This window comes from Moschus berezovskii, chromosome 22 (assembly GCF_049115385.1).
Source record: "Moschus berezovskii isolate FMDL1 chromosome 22, NW_MosBer_1.0, whole genome shotgun sequence".
In the NCBI taxonomy this organism is placed as follows: Eukaryota; Metazoa; Chordata; class Mammalia; order Artiodactyla; family Moschidae; genus Moschus; species Moschus berezovskii.
This window is the reverse complement of record NC_142481.1, coordinates 16,762,428-16,783,417: the sequence shown is the minus strand read 5'-3', so window position 1 is coordinate 16,783,417 and position 20,990 is coordinate 16,762,428. Positions and strand designations below refer to the sequence as shown.

The 20,990-nt window shown below is 49.5% G+C and overlaps 1 protein-coding gene across 7 annotated transcripts in view; it reads left to right on the top strand.

Moving 5' to 3' along the window:
- Positions 1-20,990, top strand: part of WDR62 (WD repeat domain 62) — a 53,775-nt gene that overhangs the window by 22,057 nt on the left and 10,728 nt on the right. For 6 of the 7 annotated variants that reach the window (XR_016035945.1, XM_055410760.2, XM_055410761.2 and 3 more), the window contains 13 exons: positions 596-756; positions 2,270-2,459; positions 5,234-5,371; positions 6,821-6,999; positions 9,030-9,121; positions 11,268-11,393; positions 14,886-14,953; positions 15,035-15,156; positions 15,864-15,939; positions 17,212-17,323; positions 17,584-17,647; positions 18,376-18,498; positions 19,958-20,091. Coding sequence is in view for 6 of the 7 variants with exons in the window: in XM_055410760.2 (XP_055266735.2) it covers positions 596-756; positions 2,270-2,459; positions 5,234-5,371; positions 6,821-6,999; positions 9,030-9,121; positions 11,268-11,393; positions 14,886-14,953; positions 15,035-15,156; positions 15,864-15,939; positions 17,212-17,323; positions 17,584-17,647; positions 18,376-18,498; positions 19,958-20,091 (1,585 nt within the window). In the remaining variant the exon portion in view is untranslated. The remainder of the gene's footprint in view (positions 1-595; positions 757-2,269; positions 2,460-5,233; positions 5,372-6,820; positions 7,000-9,029; positions 9,122-11,267; positions 11,394-14,885; positions 14,954-15,034; positions 15,157-15,863; positions 15,940-17,211; positions 17,324-17,583; positions 17,648-18,375; positions 18,499-19,957; positions 20,092-20,990) is intronic. The other variant, XM_055410759.2, reaches the window with a different exon arrangement.

The following is a 20,990-nucleotide window of genomic DNA, read 5'->3' as shown; positions in this document are numbered from 1 at the left end:
TCCATACACAGCTGAGTTCCTCTATAGCAATGACAACTCTGCCCCAATTTATGCCTTCGTGTGCCTGCTGCCACCTTTTCTTCCTCAGTGACTGTACGTTATATCTTGATTTCAAAGATCTTAAAACCTGCAAAACATGGGTTTCTTTTTTAAAAATATATTTTTTATTTTTTATTGGGGTATAGCTGATTAACAATGTCATGATAGTTTCAGATGGACAGCAAAGGAATTCAGCCACACATATTCATGTATCCATTCTCCCCCAAACTCCCCTCCCATTCAGGCTGCCACATAACATCGAGCAGAGTTCCCTGTACTGTACAGTAGGTCCTTGATGGTTATGCATTTTAAATATAGCATATGGTATATGTATGGACCTGTCCATCCCAAATTCCCTATCTCTTCCCACTAACCTGCCTCCTGGCAACCGTAAGTTCATTTTCTAAGTCTATGAGTCTCTTTCTGTTGTGTAAGTAAGTTCAAAAAATGGGCTTCTTAAATCCGAAAACTATAAAGCTTTTCTGCAGGCCCAAGGCTCACCTGATCTGGGCCACATGAAGCAACAAGTCCACTTGGGTCCCCTTTGCCCCCACAGGTCTCCCTGTCTTCCTGCCTCTGTGTCAGCCAGGAGCTCATCTTCTGTGGCTGTACTGATGGGATAGTCCGCATCTTCCAAGCCCACAGCCTGCAGTACCTCACCAACCTGCCCAAGCCGCACTACCTGGGGGTGGATGTGGCCCAGGGCCTGGAGCCCAGGTACTGCCTGGCACGGGGAGGGAGAGGGGCCCACCTAAAGTCTGTCTGCTAGTATCCACCCATGTTTCCTGATCCATCTGCTTACTGGCAGCCCAGGGCTGGAAGCAGGATACAGACCCTAAGGAGGCAGCAAAATCTCGTGATGTCTCTAGTCTAATGTGTATGTGCTCAGTCACTCAGTTGTGTCTGGCTCTCTGCAACCCTATGGACTGTAGCCCGCCAGGCTCCTCTGTCCATGGAATTCTCCAACCAAGAATACTGGAGAGGGTTGCCATGCCCTCTTCCAAGGGATCTTCCCCACCCAGGGATTGAACCTGAGTCTCTTATGTCTCCTGCATTGGCAAGCGAGTTCTTTACCACTAGCACCACCTGGGAAGCCCCAAGGTGCTGGATGATGGATGAGTACATAAACATTTGAAAAATAAAAAAGATCATGTCAGATAGTCGTAAATGCTTTGCTGAAATAAAGCAGGGACTCCAGGAGAGGTCTTGGGGTGGGGCTGTGTTGATTGGGTGGCTAGGGGAGGCCTCTCTGGTGAGATGAAGCCAGCTGTGTGGAGAACTGGGTCCTGACAACGAATGCAGAGGCCTTAAGGGGACAGCACACTAGGCTCAGTGTGTCATGGGGACAGCAGGAGGCCATGTCGCTGGAGCCTGGTGTGCCGAGTGGGGGAAGGATAACAAGTGAGAGCATTGATGGAAGCTGCTGAGAGGGGCTTGGAGCCTATCCTGAAGTAGTGGGCAGCCACTGGGACCTCAGGCATTGGTGTTACTTGGTGAGGCCTCGAGTAGTAGATCCTCTGGCTGCCATGTTGAGAAAGAGTGGAGGGGCTGAGCTGTGGTATATCTTCCTTTGTTGTCAGTCTGTGAGGGTGCTGGGTGCCTGGGACTACCTCTTGGGTGTGCTCTTTCTAAGCGTTCAGAGAGGGTGCCCAGATGTCACAAAGGAAGAAGATGGACAGTAGTGTGTTGTAGTGGTCAGCTCTGCCACTTTCCGCTATGAGCTCTGTGGCCTCAGACAGGTCACTGTACATATAATATAGTACCTACCTTTCATGGAGGTTGTGGGAATTCAACACAGCTAGAGCTTTCAGCTCAGCACCCTGTGAGTGCTCAGTAAACAGTAGCTGTGGCAGGAAGGTTCCAGGCCAGGACTGGTACAGGGAATTTTGATCATGTGTTGAGCCAAGAGAGAAGGCCATGATCCTGTGCTCAGAGAGGATGGATTTTGTGCCAAGTAAAATGAGGGGAGAGAAATGTTGACAGAAGTCGAAAACTCAAACACACTTAGGGGCCAGGCAGAAGCTTCCAGTTTACAGCCTGAGTATTAAAAGCAAAGCAAAGGAAGAAGATGGAGGAGTGAGCAGTAAAGTCGGAGTGGGAGAGCTGGGTTACCACAGAGATCATCAGGGATGGCACTGCCATGCAGGAGGCTGCTCAGGTGTCACCAGAGGCAGCTGTCACTACTCACAGTGACATTGGTGGTGACTGATGACTCACATGGCCCTGTCAGCTTCCTCTTCCACAGGAAGGCAGAGGCCATCTACCCGGATACAGTGGCACTGACCTTTGACCCCACGCACCAGTGGCTGTCCTGCGTGTACAAGGACCACAGCATCTACATCTGGGATGTCAGAGACATCAACCAAGTAGGCAAGGTGTGGTCAGAGCTCTTCCACAGCTCCTACGTCTGGAACGTGGAGGTGAGCCCCTCTCTCCCTCCCCCTACCCCTGATCAGCCCCAGCCTGGGGGCTCAGCTAAGAAAGCTTCTGCAGAGTTTGGGAAGCCCATTCAGCCATACCTGCCAAAGATACTCCTGGACCCCTACTATGTGCCAGGTGCTATTTTCGGTGCTGGGGACGTGTCTGAGCTGGAAGCTGACATGAGTCTGAATCTGGAGCTCACATCTGGGTGGCAGAGTACACCTATGAACAAATCAGTCTAGAACATGCCGAGTACAACACCTCTCTGAAGAAAAGCAAAGCCACCTAGCAGGGAATGGGATCAAAGGTGCTATTTTAGAAAGGAGAGTGGTCAGGGAAAGCCTCTCTGAGGGTGTGACATTCTTCTAGTGAGGGACCTGCAGGAAGAGAGGCTGAGGCTAGCCACCACTGGGGGTATGGCAGGCGCACAGACCCCACAGCAGGAGCATGTGTACCTCAGGGAGCTTTCTGTCAAGGGCATTTGTGAACTTTATTGCTTTTTTTTGGTTTTAATATTTCATTTTTGGCTGTGCTGGATCTTTGTTGCTTCGTGAACTTTTCCCTGGTTATGGAGAACAGGGGCTCCTCTCTAGTTGTGGTCCACGGGCCTCTCTTGTTGAGGAGCATGGGCTCTAGGGCTTCAGTAGTTGCAGTTTTCAGGCTCTAGAGCACAGGCTCAGTAGTTGTGGCGCATGGGCTTAGTTGCTCCACGGTATGTGGGATCTTCCCAGACCAGGGATCGAACCTGAGTCTCCTGCTTGGGCAGGCAGATTCTTTACCACTGAGTCACCAGGGAAGCTTGCTTTTTTTTTTTTTTAAAGTATTAAAGAAGTCTTTATTTTCCAAGAAAATAAATGAATCTGTGGGACTTTTTCATTCTCTGAAGGTATTCTAAGTACTTCTTGATGATAAAGCAACTCTTGGAGAAAAAATTGTATCCAATTTTTTTTTTTTCCTGAAAATGTTTGTGCTAGGTAAATGATATTTTCAGTGGCCCAATTCAAGACTGTGAGAAATAACTTTATCCTTTTGAATAGGCATTATCCAGCTCTTTGCTTGAATGTATCTGCCTTCATGGATCTGACATTTCTGTTGCTTGTACTTTTCTCACTTAACAAGAATATTTTTAAAAAATAACTTTCAAAATTTATGTATAAAAACATTCTTCTTGGGAAAAAACATGAAATATTGCAGATAAAGCTAAAGTTTGTGATCTTTTAATTACTTTTTACTCAAAGTCTATCTTATATAACATTTCTATAGACATGCAAAGCTCCCTTTTAGTTACTATTTGTATGGAGTATCTTTTTCTCTGCCTTCACTTTCAACTTGTATGTATCTTTGAATATAAAGTCAGTCTCTCTCTTTCTTGTTTTGGCCACACCATGTGGCATGCAGGATCTTAGTTTCCCAACCAAGGATCAAACCCACAGCCCCCTGCAGTGGAAGCACAGTCTTATCCATTGGACCTCCAGGGAAGTCCCACCTGAATCGCTTGTGAACAACATATAGTTGGATCTTTTAATCTTTCTGCTGTTTATTTCCTTTTGAGTGGACAGTTTAACTCACTTGCATTTAAAGTAGTTCTTCATAAAGTAGGTCTTACTATGCCACATAAGAGAGCTTACATTGTTGTTCAGTCATTAAGTAATGTCCGACTCCTTGCGACCCCATGAACTGTAGCCCACCAAGCTCCTCTGTCCTCCACTGTCTCCCAGAATTTGCTCAAATTCTTGTTCATTGGGTTGGTGGTGATGCTGTCCAGGATTTACTCTTGCCATTTTGCTATTTGCTTTCTCATATCTTTGATGTTTCTTAATTCTTTTGTCACTACCTTCTTTTGTGTTTAATTGATTTTTTTGTATTGTTCCATGTTGATTTGCTTCTCATTTCTTCTTTTGTATATTTTAAAGTTACCTTCTTACTAGAAGATTATAAGTAACATCTTTCATTTTTAACAAACTGCTGCTGCTAAGTCACTTCAGTCGTGTCCGACTCTGTGTGACCCCATAGACGGAAGCCCACCAGGCTCCCCTGTCCCTGGGATTCTCCAGGCAAGAACACTGGAGTGGGTTGCCATTTCCTTCTCCAATGTGTGAAAGTGAAAAGTGAAAGTGAAGTCGCTCAGTCATGTCCGACCCTTAGCGACCCCACAGACTGCAGCCTAGCAGGCTCCTCCATCCATGGGATTTTCTAGGCAAGAGTACTGGAGTGGCTTGCCATTGCCTTCTCCGTTTTAACAAACTAGTTTGAAATAATAGCAGTTTAGGTTCAATAGCATACAAACGCTCTGCTCTTTATGTGGTTATGTCCCTCCCCCTCTATGCTGTTGTTGTCACAGATTATTCAATATCTTCATCATTGTATTTTCATCAACACTGATTTTATTTTGTTATTTGTTTGTTTGTTTATTGTTGGTTGCACTGAATCTTCGTTGTTCCCTGCAGGCTTTCTCTAGTTGTGGCGCGAGGGCTTCGCTTGTTGCCAGCGTGAGCTCTGGGCCCTCAGGCTCAGGAGTTGCGGCTCTCAGGCTCTAGAGCACAGGCTCAGTAGCTGCGGCACATGGGCTTAGTTGCCAAGAGGCATGTGGAACCTTCCCAGACCAGGGATCAAACCTATATCCCCTGCGTTGCCTGGCAGATTCTTAACCACTGGACCACCAGGGTAGCCCTGCAACTTACTTTTTTTCACAAAAATCCAATAGTAGCTCATAGTGCTGTCATCAAAGTGGTTGTACTGAATCACCCTTTTCCTTGTTCTCTGGGGACTGTAGGTATATCCTGAGTTTGAAGATCAGAGAGCTTGTCTACCATCAGGATCTTTTCTGACTTGTTCCTCAGACAATACCATCCGCTTCTGGAACATGGACAGCAACCCTGACTCTCACTGGCAGAAGAACATCTTCAGTAATGTGAGTGGCTTCATTGTGATCTGTCTGTTAGGAGGAACAAAGGCCTACTTAAAGCTAAATATGAGGGCAGGGAAGAGTTTTATGGAACCTGGGTGTTCGACTTCACTAGGGGCAGGAACCAGGAACCAAGGCAGGTCACCTTCTGTCTCCTCTCTCACTTTTCTTTCTCTCCCTCTCTAAGTGGCATGACTTTCCTCTTTGCTTTCTTGTGAGTCAGCTCCTACTCTCTTATGTGTATGTGAAGACAGCTACTCCAACAATCCAGTTACTCAACAAAGAAGAATGTGTTCCCCAAGTCTTGCGTTAGAACCCCCCTGGGGAGCATGTGATGGGCCAAACCAGTCAGAGGTGTCCCCTGTCTAGCAGTGACTGGGGTGCTGGCGTGATGAGAGGCTGGGGAGAAAACACTTTGCTGGAGAAATGTTGGATGTTGCTAGGTCAGTGAGAGAGCTGCTCCGGGGAGCTAAGGCGTAAATCATGCGTTCATTGATTCTGCAGAGACCAGCAAGGTCACTGCTAGGTGCTGTGTTGCATGCTGGGGACACATCAGTGACTAAGACACATTCTTTTCCTCTCATAGCACCTCCAGTCTAGTGGAGGAGGCAGACAATGAGCCAGTAACTACACACACTATGATATAATTCCAAGCATAATAAGTACTGTGAAAGAAAGTTGTGAGGTCTGAATAGGATACATGAATAATCATCTGATTCTATCTGTGGCACTAGGGGCAGCCTCTAGAGGAAGAGATAACTTAGATGGGAGGATCGGGCAGCATAAAGAGGGGAAGGGAGAGTGTTCTACACCAAGGGACAAAGGCCTTGAGATAGGAAAGAGCTTGGTGAGTTGGAAAACCCAAGAGAGGTCAGTGTTACTGGAACAAAAAAGGCCCTTAATGCAGGATATGTATAGCAAGTGCTCCTTTACTACTACCCTCACTAGCACCTCTTCTCCCCCAACCATCTTCTCTTCTGCACCTGTGATACTTGGTTATACACAATAGAAAAAGCCCAAACAAGAGGTAAATGTTTGATTTTCTGGCTCATAAAAATAGCCTAGTGGTAACAAGTCCAGGCTGTTTTGGCATCTTTATGAAGCACTTAGAGACCTAAGAACCATCCATTTTGAAGGAGTGGCCCTTGTCCTCATGACCCAGGATGGCTACTGGAGCACCAGTCATCACATTCAAGTTCCATGCAGCTGGACAATGGGAAGGAAGAAGAGTTTTCACTTGCTTTACATCTCATTGACCAGAATTTATTCACACAACTTCATCTAGAGGCAAAGGAGTCTGGGAGAAATAGTAATTATTCTGAATGATGAATCTTCCAAGTCAGAATCGGAGTTCTCTTGCTAATCAAGATTGGGAGACTGGCTGTAAGGAGACACAATGGCAGCGGTGCTTCAGAGCTTCTCATAGCACTGACCTCAGCCCTTTCCTCTCTGCAGACCCTGCTGAAGGTCGTGTATGTGGAGAACGACATCCAGCACCTGCAGGACACATCACACTTCCCAGACCGGGGGAGTGAGAATGCGATGCCCATGGACATGAAAGCTGGGGTTCGAGTCATGCAGGTCAGTCCTGATGGCCAACACTTGGCTTCAGGCGACCGAAGTGGAAATCTGAGGCAAGTGGGCCCTGGTGGTGTCTAGTGCACACCTCCCAGCTTGGGCTCGGGTGCTCAGGGCAGTGGGGAGGAGCCCTGGCTGTGGCACCTCCAGCTGCCCATTGGGAATGAGGGAGTGTGTGTAGCAGTCTGGTAGCCAGCCCGCCCTGGGAACATAAGCTGAGAAGGGGCTTCCAGAAGGGCTGGCTCCCAGTAGATCAGAGTAGCTACCTAGGGACGGCCATGTGAACTTTGCCTGCCGAGTAGACAGGCACACTTGCATGATTCCAGGGCAGGGTGACACCTTCTTGGCCCCATGGTACCACTGCTGAACCCTCAGAGAAGATGCCAACTGGAGCTGGGAGTGCTAGGAGAGGGGTCAGAGGATTGGATATCTGAGGGCTCAGGCTGTTTACCACCCTGCAGAGATTTTTCAAGATGTGATAGGCCTAATAGGTGCTGACAGAATATGAGCCCTGTTATAGGAATCAGGTGTAACGTGAAAGGGTACAGCAGTGACAACCTGGGTGCTGGTCTCTGGCGGGGTGGGAGGGACCAGGGGTGCTGGAGACCATGTGCCCTGTGAAGGGGTAGCCGCCACACAGCACCAGCAGCACAGGCTCCATGTTGTCACATATTCCCGCCATCCAAGAAGAACAGAAAAACACTTTCCATGCAGATTTTTTTTCTGTGAAATTCTATGGTTTTTAAATGTTAGCAGCTGTTTTGATGTCAGTCACTGATGAGGCAAACCGAGCAGGTCAGGGGGCTGCTCCGGTTGACAGCATTCTGGTGTGAATGGTGGAAAACAGTAAGGAGAGCTAATGGAGCATCACTGTCTTCTCCCAGGCCGGCCACTGGCCTGAGCGCCATGAGTATCGACTGATTTAACCCTCCCAGCGACCCTCTGGTGTCAGTGCTGTTATTCGCACCACTTTCAGATGGATTCGCTGAGGAAAGAGGGGCCGAGTGGCCAGGCTAAGATCACACGGGTGGAGAATGGAGGAGCTGGGATGACCGTTTATTTCAGTCCCGGATGACCTGTTGTCTGATTTCATTTGGCAAGAATATGAGGAAAGTCTGGATTTGAGACCCTTTAAGAATGAGAGGGAGTTCCCTGGCAGTCCAGTGGTTAGGACCAGGCTTTCACTGCCAGGGGCCTGGGGTTCAATCCCTGGTCAGGGAACTAAGATCCTGCAAGCCCTGGGGTGTGGCAAAAATAATTAGAATCAAATGGTCCCACCTGGGGAACGTCTCTGGTGGGCCAGTGGCTAAGACTCTGCTCTTCCAATACAGAGGGCTTGGATTTAGTCCCTAGTCAGAGAACTAGATCCCACATCTACAACTAAGAGTTTGTGTACCACAAGTTAAGACCAGGCACACCCAAATAAATAAATATATATATATATTTTAAACGTTCCCACCTGGGATTTCCATGGCAGTCCAGTGGTTTGAACTCTGTGCTCTCACTGCCAAAGGCCCAGGTTTGATCCCTAGTCAGGTAACTAAGATTCCACAAGCCACACAGCATGGCCAAAAACCAAAAGCAAAACAAACAACAACAAAATTTTTTGGCAGGGCCTATCTTTGAGTATGACCTCTGACCCCTGCCCCACCCCCAGTGATCACCTCTGACGACAGAGCATGAGTTGGCTGGATGGCATCACCGACTCTGTGGACATGAGTTTGAGTGAACTCCGGGAGTTGGTGATGGACAGGGAGGCCTGGCGTGCTGTGATTCATGGGGTCGCGGAGAGTCGGACACAACTGAGCGACTGAACTGAGCTGAACTGAACCCTTGTTCCCCCAGAGACCATCCTAGATATTAATTAACCCATGGAACCACAAGGGGCAGGGTGCCTGCTGAGGTGCTCCCAGGCTTAGGAGCTTTCTGGGTGCTGAGAATGGTCAGGCACCTATAGACTAGTTGGCCAGGGTAGACTAGTTGGCCAGGGTAGGGCTGCTCTGACTTTTTCTAGTAGGAGCAGAGCTCCTGGGGCTGAGGGCTGGGGGAGGTGAACGGGGTACAGCAGGCAGTGTGTGTCTCCCAGGATCCACGAGCTGCACTTCATGGACGAGCTGGTCAAGGTGGAGGCCCACGATGCTGAGGTGCTGTGCCTGGAGTACTCTAAGCCGGAGACAGGTGAGCCTGAGTTGGGGGCATGGCCTGCCTGGCAGAGCCATCAGGAGGGGTAGTTGGTGTCTGGTGGGACTGTGAATGACAGCTAGGGCTCCTGCTTTTAATAAAAGTTCCTGTTGCCAGGCCCTAGGGCCAGGGTGGCTGGGACTCCTGAAAGCAAGATCCAGCAGGCAGGACTTGACCTGCTTCCCCTGGTCCCCAGCACCCCAAACAGTGCTCAGGCTAAAGAGGTCAAGGTTAATGAGTAAATGTATGGATGAACTCCTTCTCTGCAGGAAAAGATAGATCAGTAGTCAAACATATTCTTTTGAAAAAGTTTGATGCTTATAGAAAACTCACAAGAATATTATCATGAATACCTGTAGATTCTTTACAACTCCCCAGGTTTTTTCTTTAAATCCTATCTGACCCTGTGAATATACATGTGACGTTATCTGCTTCCCCTCTCTCCTTTTCTCTCGATTTGTGCATGTGTGTGTATATACACATTCTTAATAAAATAATACCATGTGTATACCTTTTTTCTTTTTTTAAAAAAATAATTTTATTTATTTATTTTTGGTTGTGCTGGGTCTTCATTGCTGCTTGAGCTTTTCTCTAGTTTTGGCAAAGGGGGCCACTGTCTAGTTGTGGTACGTGTGCTTCTCGTTGCAGTGGCTTCTCTTGTTTCAGAGCACAGGCTCTAGGGTGTGTGGACTTCAGTAGTTGCGGCACATGGGCTCAGTAGTTGTGGCTGCCAAGCTCTGGAGCAAAGGCGCAGTAGTTGTGGTGCACGGGGTTAGTTGCTCCATAGCACGTAGGATCTCCTCAGACCAAGGACTGAACCCGTGTCTCTTGCATTGGCAGGCAGGTTCTTTACCACTGAGCCACCAGGGAAGGCCTGTTGTTTTTTCTTTCACTAAACTACTTGAGAGGAAGTTAAAACTACTTGAGAGGGAGGCATGCTGTCCTTTCACTCTTAGATGCTTCTATGAGCATTTCCTAGCAACGGGAACATCTATTTACCTGACCACAGTACACTTACCCAATGCGCATCTTATCAAATCTGTCATCTCTCTTGGGCTTTTTTTTTTTTTTTCTTTTAGCTGTGCTGGGTCTTTGCTGCAGAGCACTGGTTTCTCTAGTTGCGGCGCTCAAGCCATGTGGGATCTTGGCTCCTTGACCCTTGTTCCCTGCATTGGAATCAAACCCTTGTTCCCTGCATTGGAAGGCAGGTTCTTAACCACTGACTCAGCAGAGAAGTCCCTGTCTTGAGTTCTTATTGCCATTTTGCCAGTTTCCCCAGTGTTGTCTTTTGCAGCACCTTTGTCTTTCCAGTCCAGGTTCACCCTTTAGTTGTCGTGGCTCTTTTGTCACCTTTCTTTGGTGCTGACTTGAGGTTTATTTCCACAGCCTTATTTAGTTTGTCTGTATGACTTTGTCTTTCTGCAGAATACAGACCAGTCATCTTACCGAATTTCCTTCCATTTGGATTTGTTTGTTTTCCTCATGTTTTGATTCTGATGATACCTTTTTGGCAGGAATATAATGTTGGTGAAGTTATGTACTGATGAGGTTAATATTCTTTCCCATGCTCTTCTTTTCTCCTTCCTTCTCCCATACTCTGTTGTGCCAAATTTTCTCTGCATCTCTTTTCATCCAGTACACCTCTCCTGAGCTCCCCTCCACCTCAGATCACGTGTTAGGCCTTAGACCTAGCAGGTGCCCAGGGTAGGCACCATTTGAGGGGGTCAGCACGAAGGTCCGGTGTCTGAAGGCAGAGTGGCAGCAGATGGTCAGTACGGCCTACGTGAGGCTCATGCAGCCAGAGTGCAGAGAGTGAGGGGGTGGGTGGAGTTTTGGAGAGGTTGAGAAGTTGGCAGGGCCTCCCGTGGCTGCCAGTAGCTGGACTGGGTAGGAAGGCGTGCTGGGCATTGTCGAAGTGTCTGGTGTGGGCACAGGTGGAGCAGTGCCCATGTGTACATCAAGATTCATCCTGCATGACCCGGTGGCGAGGGAAGTAGAATGCCAGGGTCTGGGGCAAGTTGGCTTCTGTTAGGAAACCAGAGATCCCCTTCCTCAAGGCCAGGAAAGCTCGGTCACGCTGCTGTCTGAGAGGCCAAGCCATCAAGCGGCCCCCAGGAACCCAGGACCTCCCTCTCACCCACAGGGCTGACTTTGCTTGCCTCGGCCAGTCGGGACCGACTGATCCACGTGCTGAACGTGGAGAAGAACTACAACTTGGAGCAGACCTTGGATGACCACTCTTCATCCATCACGGCCATCAAGTTCGCCGGTAAGCCCCTGCCTCCTACACCCTGCACCTCATTCAGCGGGCTCCTTTGGCTGCACATAACAGCAGAGCCCCCTTCAGCTCAGAGAAAAAAAGGAGCAGCAACATCGGATTCAAGCCCAGCTGGATCCAAAGGTTGAATGTCTTTTTTAATTTATTATTTATTTAGTTGGCTGTGCTGGGTCTTAGTTGTGGTACTTAGGATCTTCCATCTTCATAGCAGCATGCAGGATCTTCAGTTTTGGCATGAGAACTCTTAGTGTGGGATGTAGTTCCCAGACCAGGGACTGAACCTGGGCCCCTTGTATTGGGAGCACAGAGTCTTAACCACTGGACCACCAGGGAAGTCCCCCAAAGGTTGCATTTTTTTAAGTTATCCAGACTGTCTCCCTCTGTCGGCTGTGCCTCTCTTGGGTGGGCAGGGCCTCAGTCATTCCTATGCTGCTGGAAAGATACTTCCCCTCTTCCTATCACTTTGGCAGAAATTGAGAGCTGACTTTCCCGGTGCTGACTTGAGGCGCCACCCCTTTCCAGAACAGTTATTGGTGCCAGAGCTTTGGAGTATCCTCTTAGGCTGGGTCTGACTCCTGTTGCTCCAACTCCCACCCGCCTCCACCTCTGATCCAGGAGAACTAACATTAGGCGAGTGCCCCAAAAGGAAGTCAGAATGCCAATCCAGGATGGGATGGGTGCCGGGGACCTTGGCAGAAAAATGGGTGACAGTGACAATTACTGGGGGCTGATTCTGTGCTGGGTGATGACCCTTGTGCTGTCCCAACAGTTCCCCTACTTGACAGCCAGAGTCACACAGCCAGTATTTTGCAAAAGGCTGTCTTCCTTCAAAGCCCTCACTCAAGCAATTGAAGGGATCCTTCCAAAACTGGAAAGATTCAGTTTGGAGATCCCTGGCCCTAAGGGATTCCAAGAGGAGGGGAAGCAGGCCCTTGTAGGAGTTTAAATGATCAGAACCCAAGAACATATTCAAAACTATATTCAAGAAGAATCCGTTTATGGAGAGAATACATCCCTGTGCTCCATGTTCTTGACTAGGAAGAGTTTTGTACATATAATCTTGTGGCTGAGAATGTATTAATAATGTCCCTTGGTCTTCCCCACTTGCTGCCCTATCTCTGTCTAAGGTGGTTGGGAGCTGAGCAAAAACAGGTTAACAGTGTTTGCTATGTTATGATGTGGGTGTGTGTGTGGGTGTGTGTGTGTATGCACAGTCGCTCAGTCATGTCCAGCTCTTTGTGACCCCATGGACTATAGCCTACCAGGCTCCTCTGTCCCTGGAATTTTCCAGACAAGAATACTGGAGTGGGTTGCTATTTTCTATTCCAGGGGATCTTCCTGATCCAGGGATCAAACCCGCATCTCTTTGTAAGGACCTAACAAATGCTGATCAGCTCAACTTTCTCAGACAGCCTTAAAAAACTGTTTAGACCATCCCATTCCACAGGGGAGAAGTAGGTAGAATAGATCAGTAAATCTCGTGCTGTGCCCAGCAGTGACCTTAGCTTTAATGAATGGTCTAGATCCAGGAGAGGTGATGACTGGCCAAGGGGGTGACCCACGAGTCGGTCCTTCTGACAGTGTGGACCTCTGTTAAAGCCCCAGGCGGTGTGAGAGGATGGGCATCCTAAACCCAGCTCCTGTGTTCTCTGGCTGGGCTGGCTCACCTGGGCATTGTGCTCGAAACATTGATGATTTGTATAAACTGGGCACCAGTCAACTGGAAACTGTCTGAAGCTACGCAGCTAAAGAATGTCAGTCTTTGAACTCTTTTCTTTGAATCATATATTCCAAAAAGTGAACAGAAAATCTGTGAATAATTCACAGCATAATACAATGAATATCCACATCAAAGTGTAGGCCTGAACTAGACACACCCCTTGTTTTTAGCTAGAGACTGTTCTGATTGATCCTGGTCCTAATCTTGCTAAACACATGGAGTCTCCACCCCAGGTTAGGAAGCAAAACATTACCAGTAACTTGCAGACCCTCTCTGGGTCCCTCCCACACATAGGGCTCTCTCCCTTCTAGGACCAGTGACTCCCACTTGAGTAACATCTTTGCTTGTAGTGTCAGGGAGCTTGCAAATGTCCTGTCACGAAGGAGCAGCATCCATCGTACCAAGGCTCTGCTGCTGCTGCTGCTGCTAAGTCACTTCAGTTGTGTCCGACTCTGTGCCACCCCATGGACGGCAGCCCACTAGGCTCCGCCAAGGCTCTACATGTTTTATATTCGTTCTGTTTTCATCATCACCACAACTCTGTGAGGTACCTGTGCTCTGATTATTCCTCTTCTATAAAGAGAGAAGCCTAAAATCAAGAACATCGATAGTACCTACCAGGTGGCAGCCACTGTCTCAGGGGCTTCAGTGCCATTCCACGGGGCAGTGGCTGATACAAGCTTATTGAACAGACAGGAAGCTGAGGCTCAGAGAGAAAGCTTGGCTTCCAAGCACAGTGTTTAATAACCAGAGGATGCCTGGATTAGCCCTGGCCCGGTCCTGACTCTCTGCACCCTGGGACAAGGACTGTGTGACTCTGAGCCCCTGGGTTCACATTTGCAAAAATGTGGCTGGTGACAGGAAGGGGAGGCTCAAGCATAGGGCCTGGCCTGGGGTCTGTGTGGATTTTTTTTTTTCTTTTTTGGCTGTGCCACGCGGCTTGTGGGATCTTAGTTCCCTGACCAGGGACTGAACCCAAGCCCCCTGCAGTGGAAATGTGGAGTCCTAACCACTGGACCGCCAAGGAAGTCCCTGTACGGATATTCTGATCATTCTTTTTTGTATTATTATTTGTGGCTGAGCTGGGTCTTCATTGCTATGGGGCTTTCTCTAGTTGCAGCAATTGGTGGCTACTCTTCCTTGCAGCAAATAGCCTTCTTACTGTGGTGGCTTCCCTTGGTGCAGGGCACAGGCTCTAGAGTGCATGGGCATCGTTAGATGTGACGCATGGTTATCATTAGTTGTGAGACACGGGCATCAGTAGTTGTGGTGGACGGGTTTAGTTGCATGTGACATCTTCCTGGATCGGGGATCAAACCCGTGTCCCCTGCATTGGCAGGCAGATTCTTATCCACTGGACCACCAGGGAAGTCCCTCTGATCGTTCTTGATGGCATGAGCCTCCCAGCAGTCTTACTGTCTCCTCTTGCTGCCTGCTTCACTCACGTCTCCACTCTGTGACTTGAGTCACTTTTCCAAACCCCAGATTAAGCCTGGTGCCCCTGCTATACCCTGGCCTGTTTCCCTGTATGCTCTTGCTCTGCTGAGGCCTGCCTTGCCCACTGCACCGTCCGCACCCCTTCATGCACATGGCTCACAGCTTACAAAGTCCTCCCACCTGCCAGCACTTCTGTCACCTCCTCCAGGAAACCCTCTGTGATGCCCAGCAGAGTTCCCTTATGGTAGGGTTCCCTAGCTAGGATCCCTAACCCTAGTCGGGCTCAGAGGGGCCCAGCTCTACCTCATAACGGCCTCCTCCTCCAGGCAACAGAGACATCCAGATGATCAGCTGTGGCGCCGACAAGAGCATCTACTTCCGCAGTGCCCAGCGGGTAGAGTGGGGTGGCCTCCTTGGGGGCTGGATGTGGGGGCTCCTCGGGGGTGTCCTCTGAAAACCCCATCTGTCCTGCCAGGCCCCGGATGGACTGCACTTTGTCCGTACCCACCACGTGGCTGAGAAGACTACCTTATATGACATGGACATTGACATTACCCAGAAGTACGTGGCTGTGGCCTGCCAGGACCGCAATGTGAGGTGAGGAGCTGCCCTGGGTGGGTCAGTTGGCCTGGCCTCGGCTGGTCTCTGGGCAGGGCCTTTGTGGGTCTGTCTTCTCATGAGTTTTCCTCCCCTGCCCATCAGTCCCTGAGAAGCTGGGTGGAATGGAGGGAGCCAGTGGGTGTTTCTTAGGAGCTGGGCTCACCCAGGCCTTGTCTCCAGGTCAACAGTGGGTACCCTAACCAAGAGGTGCTGAAATGGCTCATAAACCATTCACCCTCGTTTCTTGAGTACCTGTCTGCGGGGAAGAGAGAGGGAGTCCCCAGCCCTTCCTCCATGGAGTGCAGGGGAGGACAGGCAGACAGTGACAGCATGGAGTGGTCAGGGCTGGGATGAGGACAGCCCAGAGGCTTTGAGGGCCCCTGGGAGGACATCCGTCCCATCTGGGGCTCAAACAGGGCTCACAGGAAGGGACATCTGCGCTTAGCCTGGGAAGGATGGGGAGGAATGAGCATGTCCAAAGAGATTCTCCAACTCCTACATTTGCTTATTCAAATTGGGTGCCAGACATAACCTCCATGACCTCAGCCTGAGACAGGGTCCCATTCCCTGATAGAAGGTTTCAATCCAGGCAGCGGAGGAAAAGCATACTGGGGGCTTCCCAGGGAGAGGAGGGCAGCAGGTAAAGTTGGAACAAGAAGGGGTGTTGGTGGGGCCATGTTAGCCACCCCTGCCCTACCTTCCAGAGTCTACAACACCATGAACGGGAAGCAGAAGAAGTGCTACAAGGGCTCCCAGGGCGACGATGGGTCCCTGCTGAAGGTGAGGAGCGGGGCCTAGCTGAAACCACACCCAGACGCACACCCCCTGTCTGTTTCCTGCCCTGAAGTCTGAAATATGGGTCCTCCTGGGCATGGGATCAATGGATCACATGCTGGCCAGCATCCACTCAGGCCTGGCTGACTAAGGATGCTTGGGAGCCAGGAGTGGCCCCAGAGCTCTACATTTATTTACTGAACCCTTCCCCAAGTGGGGGCATCCCTGGTAGCTCAGCTGGTAAATAATATGCCTGCCATACAGGAGGCCCTGCTTTGATTCCTGGATTGGGAAGATCCATTGGAGAAGGGATAGGCTACCCACTCCAGTATTCTTGGTCTTCCCTGGTGGCTTAGCTGGTAAAGAATCCTGCAATGCAGGAGACCTGGGTTCGATCCCTGGGTTGGAAAGATCCCCTGGAGACGGGAACGGCTACCCACTCCAGTATTCTGGCCTGGAGCATACCATGGACTGTATAGTCCATGGGGTCGTAAAGAGTCAGACACAACTGAGCCACTTTCTTTCACTTTCCCCAGGTGGGGATATTTAAGTGGTTTCCATTTGAGTGGCATTAGAGTGTGGTGGGAAGAATCAGAGAGGTCTGGGGTCCCTCTTCAAATTTTCCCCCCTGCCTGTGTTATCCAGGATGAGGTGGGAACCTTCTCAAGAGTCTCTGGACTAGGGGAGTTGTTATAATGCTCCAGAGTCAGATCCTCTTAAAGTTCTGCCTTGGGCTGTCTGTGACCTTGGGCCAATGTCATCTCCTCTCAATCCTGTTTCATCATCTCTAAAATGCAAATAAAGATAGCCTCTATAGGAACCTCTCCGGAGGTCCAACAGCTGACTTCGCCTTCCAGTGCAGGAGGGCAGGTTCAGTCCCTGGTTAGAGAGCTAAGATCCTACATGTCTCATGGCCAAAAAACCAAAACATAAAACAGAAGCAATATTGTAACAAATTTAATTAGGATTTAAAAAAAAATTTTTGTAAGCCTCTATCACAGGGATCTGTGGGGGAAATAAATCCACATACGTACAGTACTTAACACAGGGCCTGGCCGCCATTAGTACCATTGTGGTGGTTGTTAATTTCTTTACCTGTGAAATGGGGACAAGAGCTTCTACCTACCATGGGGTGTGTCATGAAGCTAACCTGGGATGAGTCCACGTACCTAGCACCCAACACAAGGGGGTCCTTGGTCAGTGGGGCTGTGATATTGAGACCCCGGCCTCTGGGAAGAAGGAGGCCACCAAATGTCACGTGGGCGCTCTTCTCGGCAGGTCCACGTGGACCCTTCTGGCACCTTCCTGGCCACAAGCTGCTCTGACAAAAGCATCTCAGTGATTGACTTCTACTCAGGCGAGTGTGTTGCCAAGATGTTTGGCCATTCAGGTGGGTGTGCCTCTCTGCTTGGGACCCCTTCCCACCTGCCCTCACCCAGCCTTCTAGCTCAGAAGGCCAGTGCAGGACTTCCTTGATGGTCCAGTAGTTAAGACTTCCTACTCCCAATGCTAAGGGCCCGGGTTCAATCCCTGGTCGTGGAGCTAGATCCCACAATGAAGATTAAAGATCCCACAAGCTGCAGCTAAGACCCAGTGCAGTCAAATAAATAAATGAAAAAGACCAATGCAGCTTCTCTGCTCTACTTGCAGAAATTGTCACCGGCATGAAGTTCACCTATGATTGCCGTCACTTGATCACCGTGTCTGGAGACAGGTAGGAAAGGCCTGGAGACTGCCCAGCAGGGCCTCCCTCTGGGAGTGGGTGAGACCTATCCTATGGGGAGAGCCAGGGCTCAAACACTAGAACCCAGTGCCCACGGCTGGAACTCTGAGCATGCCAGCTTACTCTTGCCAGACAGTGTGCCAAGCTCTGAGTTCAAATCTAGATCTGCCACTTACTTGTGACCCTGAGCAGGTCATTTCCCCTTTCTGCTGCTGCTGCTGCTAAGTCTCTGTAAAAGAGAGATGAGCCTGAGACTTCCCTGGTGGTCCAGTGGTTAAGACTTCAAGTTTCCATGGCAGGGGGCAGGGGGTTTGATCCCTATTCAGAAAACTAATATCCTGCATGGTGGGGCCAAAAAAAGAGAGAGAGATGACCCCATCTACCGTGGGAATCACATGGTGAGAGTCAAATGAGATGACTGACATATGTCAGTTCCTTAGCATCTGGTTGGTATCCTAGGACGTCCCTTTTGTCACTCTGTTCGATTTACTACCCTCCCTCACAACTGTCTTCTGTGGCTCTTGAGATCTTCAGAGCAGCCTTGGTTTACTAGGGGGCCCTGCACCCCACCAGGGTGTAGACCTGCACTAAGCTGATGGGAGCTATTTTCCAGGCCAGGGAGTAGGGTCTTGGCTGTGGTGACCCAGGTGGCTCCAGGGTCGGATGGCTTCTGTGTTCACCGTTCCTCCTCCTTCCACATCTCTCCTTGGCCTCTGCAGCTGTGTCTTCATCTGGCACCTGGGCCCTGAGATCACCAACTGCATGAAGCAGCACCTGCTGGAGATCGACCACCGGGAGCAGCAGCAGCACACGAAGGACAGGAAGTGGAGCGGCCACCCCAGGTCCTGGCAGCCTCCTGTCGCCCAGACCCTGCCCCTTGTGCCCTCAGGGCCTAGAAGAGAAGATGAACTTTGTGGGGTTTTGGTTTTGATTTTCATTTATTGGGGTATAGTTGTTTTACCATGTTGTGTCAGTTTCTGCTATACAGTGGACGTGAATCAGCTGTATTTTTGCATTTATTCTCTGGGAAATGGACTTTGAATACGAAGTTACAGTAACTCATGAGAAAGGCTTTGAAGTGTAAAAGCACAAGTGCTAGGAGAGCCTGTGAGCACTGGTGAGGCGCCCTCAGGGGGCTGTGGGGACTAGAGGAGGCCCCCGACCTAGCCCTTGGTGGGGAGGGAGGAGGTCAGGGAAGGGCCCAGAGGAGCAGAGATGTCTTCTTTCTTTAAATGGAAGTTGTTCTTTCACTTATATCCCTGAGTTTCCTAAACCTATTTCTTAAGTCTTTAAGTTCCAAGACCAGTTTTATTTGGAGTGAATTCCTTTTCTGGTCTTTGATTTGGGATTTTGGTTTGAAAGTTTCAATTGGAGTGGGAGGTTTTAAATTTTCTTCTCTCCTGTCCCTGGAGCTGTCCCTGTCTCTCTCCCTCTTTTTTTTTTCATTTATTTATTTTTGGCTGCTCTGGGTCTTCATGTTGCACATGGGCTTTCTCTAGTTGTGGTGAACTGGGGCTGCTCTTCCTTGAGATATACACAGCTTCTTGTTGCAGCGGCATCTCTCGGTGCAGAGCACAGGCTCTAGGTGCATGGGATTCAGTAGTGGTGCACAGGCTTAGGTGCCCCACAGCATAGGGGATCTTCCCAGACTAGAACCCCTGTCCCCTGCATTGGCAGGTGGATTCTTAACCACTGGACCACCAGGGAAGTCCTCTCTCTCTGTCTTGAGGATTTGCCATTGCCTCCCCCTGGGAACCAGGCCTGATATGGCCTCATTTTCTGCAGTCATCTTGAGGTGATGCAGATCTAGGCACCAAGGGAGTGGACAGCTCTTTGGCCCTTGAAACTAAAATCTCATTGCTAACCCTGCTTTCTGGAACAGAAGCCAGCAGCTCAGGACTCATGCCCTACCATCTGCTTTGTTTTCTATTCCATTGCTGCGGGCCTTGAAGAGTGTGTCTTATTTTTTGAGCCCAACCTTTGTTGTTGTTTAGTTGCTAAGTCATGTCCAACTCTTTTGCGACCCCATGGACTGTAACCCGCCAGTCTCCTCTGTCCATGGAATTTTCCTGGCAAGAATACTGGAGTGGGTTGCCATTTCCTTCTCCAGGCCAGCCTTTGTTACGTGTCATTTATTGTGACAGTAAGTTTCTAGCAGAGGGGTTGTAGCAGGTGAGATCTCCCAGCCCCATGTTGACCAGAAGCCAAGAATGTGTTCTTATGGACTCAGCCCTAGGCAGGTCCCGTCTCCCACCCCATTTACCTGTGTTTCTCTCCTGCCATCCTTTTTCCTGTCTTCAGGCAGGAGATATATGCATCCGTGCCTAGTGAGATTTGCTCCCTGAGCCCTGGAGAACAGACGGAGGATGAGCTGGAGGAAGAATGTGAATCTGAAGAGTTGCTGAAGACCCCATCCAAGGAGAGCTTGGATCCAGGTTGGGAAAGGGGCCCTATTTTGAACTCTCAGCAGAGGGATCATTGCTGGGTTTTGGCCACTACTTTGTTTTCACAGCCTGACACATATTGAAACTCAATAGTCACATCAGTCAGGACTCTTTCAGGGTCATAGCAATTAGACTTATCTCACTGGCTTAATTTGGAAAGAGGATTTATTGGTTCCTGTAATGGAAGCTTTGAGAGTATGGGTTCAGGCATAGCTGGATCCTGGTAATCAGATGACGTTAAAGAAATAGATGTTTCTCCATCTCTTGGCTCTGCTTTTCTCCGTGTTGACTTTGCTCTCAGGCAGACTCAAGGTTATAACACTATAGAGAAGAGAGCACCTCTTCCCCAACAGTTTGGAGTCCTCTGCTCATGACTTATGTTCCTACTATAAGTCACCTGCCCATCTCTGATTCAGCCACTGTGATTGGCCAGCCCTGAGTCATGTGGTCATCCCTGAGGGCAGAGGCTTTAGTCAGCTCCACTTGAACCATATGAATAAAGGCCAGGAGTGAGTGTAAGGGGCTGTCCCAGGGGAAAAACAGGGTGATGTTAACCAGAAGACAAACCAGATTCTCTTGTTCAGGCAGAAGGGAGAGAAGTGACTCAGCGACTTTATGAGAGTCCATGAATTCCTGCCTCCTTGCATATTGCCTTGGCTTCAGCCCCCATGTTGCAAGATGGCTGCTGAAGTTCCAGCCATCAGAGGCATGATCAAAGAGGACATTCCCTCCTGGAATCGCCTTTATGGGGCTTCTTCTTTCCTAGAAGCCCCTGCAGGCTTCTTGCCGGTCATGTTGGTCATGATTGCTCCAGCTGTGAGAGAGGTTGGGAATGGTGGCTAGCCTGTATGCTCTTAGTGAAGCTGGTGGGCTCTGCCAACAGGGAGGAA